Source organism: Lupinus angustifolius, chromosome LG19, assembly GCF_001865875.1.
Source record: "Lupinus angustifolius cultivar Tanjil chromosome LG19, LupAngTanjil_v1.0, whole genome shotgun sequence".
In the NCBI taxonomy this organism is placed as follows: Eukaryota; Viridiplantae; Streptophyta; class Magnoliopsida; order Fabales; family Fabaceae; genus Lupinus; species Lupinus angustifolius.
The window spans coordinates 6,491,342-6,496,108 of record NC_032027.1 but is presented as its reverse complement, the minus strand read 5'-3'; the positions used below and the strand labels follow the sequence as shown (position 1 = coordinate 6,496,108).

The window sequence follows — 4,767 nt, the reverse complement described above, 5'->3', positions numbered from 1 at the left end:
CTTAACTAAAATGGTAAGGGATATCATTGATAGTACAAAAAAAAGATATTTGTTAATGGTTGGCCACGGGTCAGCCCAATTTGATCTTGGGCTCACAACCATGTCAGGCCTAAAGATCAAAGGATTGGAGCCGAAAAACTTGCTTAAGCTCGATAATAAACCTTTTTATACTATAATTACATTGGATTTTTGGAGCCTTGTGCCTAAATCCACCTTTCTATTAGGTGAGCTTTGCCAACCATTAGTGACTCTACATATAATATTCTAAGTTTTAGAAAATTGGTCATTACTCTAATAAAACGTTTAAAACTTTTGTAATAATTGTATATGTATACTAATAAGAAATCTATCTATACTAGTAAGATTGAAGCATGCTAATAAGAAATCACTCATATATAGCTTAATGGAAAAATCAGTGAATTTTTAAACACACAAAAAATTGAAAGAATAACGTGTCCAAAAACGGGAATCAAAACAAAGAAAGTGGAACTAGGGGTGCCTTCTTTCCAAACATCAAGTAATTCTCAAGAGGGGTCAAGTTCAAGTCCAAGGACATAACCCTTGTACAATTGGATCTTTTCAGAACTGGTTTTTTTGCAATAACATGGTTGATAAAACAAAACCCTTCATTGCGAATATGCTTTCTCATGTGGCCTCCTAGTGCCTGGCCTAGAGAAAATCCCATGCCACAAATTGAGCACTCATACAATTTTGGTTTATTCCACAAGCTTAGAGACTTGGCTTGTTCTTTAAGTTCTTCACTAACAAGCTTAACCCTTTTGTGGCTACTAGCCCTGTGGCCACCAAGGGCTTGAAAAGAAGAGAATTTGCGGGTGCAAGTCTTGCACTCAAATTCCACATTCCCTTCATTGTCTATTTGTCTTTTCATCAGGGCTTATAAGATAGAATCTGAACAAATTAGTAGGGACAAATGTTGTGTTAGTTGTGATTTGTGAGTGTAATGAAAATATGAAATATTATGTAGATGGGAGAATATGAAAATATTGAACTTAGGCGTTTGGCATTTATACAAGGTTGGAGAGAAGAGCAAAGATTTACAAGGTGGAAAAGTCTATTTGTTTGAGCAAGTATAATATTTATATATTATTAGTGGAAAAATTTATATATATTTAATATATTATCCATCACTTATATTATTTTTTTGAAGATCAATTATATTTAAATATGAATGATAAATGTAACAATCTTATACATTCTATCCTTGTATACAAAATTTTTCTCTCTCATAAACTATAGGTTGCACTACCTTTTTGACTTATCGTAATGACGTGAATGCCCTTAATGCTTACATAACTGCTTGTCGAATATTAATGTCATGTTTGTCTTTTTGTTTCGTGGAAGCTTGTTCTCCACCTCATTGGTGGAAAGTTCCGTTACACAAGAAACTGCATAGAATGTTCTTCTTCCTTTCTTTTTAATTTTTTTATATACATGCATAGAACGTTCTTAGGACGTACATATAGACTTATCAAATTTATCTTTTCAACATTTTTCTTCTTTAAACTCAGTTTACTCTTTAGATATTACACCAAAGTCTTCATAATCTTGATGCTGGTTTGTACCAAAAACATAATCTTGATGGTATTAGTTTATCGAATTTTGTATCCTATATATTTATATACAAATTAAACCTTTAATTAATTAAGCAGTTGTATTGGTAGTAAATAATTGGCATTAAGAGCATAGATAAGAAACAAAAAAAAAAAAATAGGTATTAAAAAATTTAATGTTGAATTTAATGAAAAATATAAGATGCTTTGTTTTCTTTTTTATTGCATGTTTTTCTGTCCGTTTCTTATTCATTACCTACAAAGGTTAGCAAAGCTGTTAATTAACACTAACAATGTGTATAAAGTATTATTAGGTGACCAAAATATTAAGAGTTCAATTCCTAAAAACGACATTTGTTAAAAGAAATAATCATATACCCCAAAAGAGATTAGTTCTTTGACCAAAATAGTGAAAAATACCCTTGGTAATACCAATAAAAGCTTTTAATTAACATATCAATAAATAATTTTTGTTTTGTAAAAATAACTACTCACTATGTTGTATATCTTTTATAATTTTATGAATCAGAATAAAGTATTTTCTCATATAAAAAATATGTTATCTCTTTTAGTATTATGACATATGTACTGTTTAACAATTTTCTTCAAAATTTTGTTATAGAAAAAATAGAACATATGTCATAGTTTTATTGGATTAAAGAAATAATTTAACTTCTGATATGAAAAGATATTTTAGTCTATTTATGTTTTAGCAAATGAATTATGAAATCATTAATTTAGATTTTATTTATAGTATTTTAACTAAAATACCTTATTTATTCTCTTTTTTATTTTACCAAGTGTATTAATTAGTTGTTAAGTATATTGATTAATTAAGATACACATTTTTACCAATAACAAACAATTCATTTGGCTAAAAATTTGTGAAGTTGATTTTAACATTGAGTCATGTAAAACATATATATATATATATATATATATATATATTTACAAAAAATATATAATCTTATGTATTCATCAACACAATAACAATATATTTCACATTAAATTAAATATTTATACTTCTATATTTTTATATCTATACTATTAATCTATTTATACTATCTATATCTATATCTATACTTCTATATTCTGTATAAAGTCAAAACTTGAAATAATTTTTCTCATGACGTAATTTTTATTTCCTGTTTTGCCCTTAACATTATTTATTATTTACAAAAAAATCATATAATCATAAGCAACCACCACCAATACATTAATTAACCACATATTTCACCTTAATTTAAATATTATCATAAACACACAAAAAGTATATAATATAAAGTACACCGAACACAACAAATACATTCTAATTCTAAAAAATGAAATATATAAAAATTGAATATATAATATCATGCAATGTTCAATGGCAGACACAAAGTGCCTGTACATACTACTTAATAATAAAGCTAAAATGAGTTGTAACCATCATGTATGACATGATTTTTATATTTCATCTTTCTCTTTTTTAACCTCCCTCCTTAATAACTAAAAAACTTCTACATAATACTTTTTTTTGTTGATGAATACATCATTCCTCTTTCACATTTATCTTCTCCTTTAGTATTATTTTATCTTCTCTCTTTTTCAACCCAAGAATAACATATGAAAAAAGATCTAACAAGTAACAACCCTATAATGATTTTTATCTTCTTAAATCTATATTTTTTATTCAGTTTATATATTGCATTTCTTATACTTATACATTCTATATTAGACAAAATAAAAATGTGGGTTGAGTGCTGGTTGACACACTAGTTATAATAAATACAAAAAATTATTATATAAAGTACACTCAATTCTAAAAATAAGAATTTATATATGTTACTATATATGAAATGTCTGCAATTATGCTAATATATTTTGAGTAAAATTGGGAAATTTTAACAAAGCCAAATGTAAAAGAACATAAACTTAGGAACAAATAAAAAAAAATTAAATTACAAATAACAATGGAATGGGGGAGTAACATTTAATATATAATTACGTTTACCTATAAATAAAGATAATTACATATTTAACAAAAGTTGATCACCGATTTGTTAGGAAAAATTAGTGGGAGGGAGATAATCATTATATTATGAATTTTTTTTTTATCTATCTATTCTATTCTTCTCTTCTATTACCTTTACCTATGTAATAAAAAGAAGGTCTCTCATAACATGTGTCAATCTCTCAAGTCCCTCATAACGTGTGTCAATCTCTCAATCAAAACGTTTCTTCCAAAACATATCTATGTTAATCATATGATACCTTTCAACATTGTATCTTCACTTTTTGTACATTGTACATTATAATTATAATGATTAATAGACTCATTTGTTTTTTATTTTATGAAGAAATTATATCTCATAATAAAGGGGATTGAATCCCTTTTCACATGGGAATTACTTCTCCCTCTATTATCATTTCATATCTTCATCTCCCCCCCCCCCTTTCGTTTCATATTTCTCTCTACTTCTCTCTCATGTCTATAATTCAATGTTTTATTCGTCAATCTTCATTTCGTTTAATCCTAATATGATGGCTTCGGTATCCCACTACTCAATCTTCACCATTGTACATTTTTTCTTATTTTATAAATATGTTGTTTAAAGTGCATTTTTATTGATTTTTTCATTCATTAACCTAATATGATACCTTCTGTATCCCGCTACTCAATCTTCATCATTGTAGATTTGTTCTTATTTTGTAAATATGTTTTTTAAAGTTCTTTTTTATTGATTTTTTCATTCATTTGTTTATTTTTAGATATGTTTGAAAGTGTGCATGTCAAGAGGAACATTTTGGAAAGCTTTCCTAATATGTCATGGTTTTGATGAGGACAACTTGTGCCTAAAAGAGCTTGAAGATCATCAACAAATCAACGTGCTTAAGTCTTTAATTGATACTAGGCTTAGACTAGAATCTAGTTTAAGTTTGAGTCAAGGCTTAGGGCACCTAATACATATCTCATATGCATATATCTTTTAAATCATTTCATCCATGAGATATGTCATTCATAATATGTTCATGCATTACATAAATACATGTATATGTGCATTCTAGGCATAAACTAAGTGTTAAACATGTATTAACTAAGTGCATAACGTATTTGATGATTAGTATTTAAAAATACACTTTTAATTGCTGTTAATCGATTAACCAAATCCTTTAATCGATTAACCCAACTGCTTTGAAAAGTGGTTGCTACTGG

General features: G+C 27.1%; 1 protein-coding gene across 1 annotated transcript; it reads right to left on the bottom strand.

The window, feature by feature from the left end:
* Positions 299–1,338, bottom strand: LOC109333946 (zinc finger protein ZAT11-like). The gene is made up of 2 exons (XM_019569525.1): positions 1,311–1,338; positions 299–894 (listed from the first exon to the last, which is right to left on the bottom strand). Exons 1-2 carry the CDS (start codon positions 1,336–1,338, stop codon positions 470–472), a joined length of 453 nt encoding a protein of 150 aa, XP_019425070.1. The 3' UTR covers positions 299–469.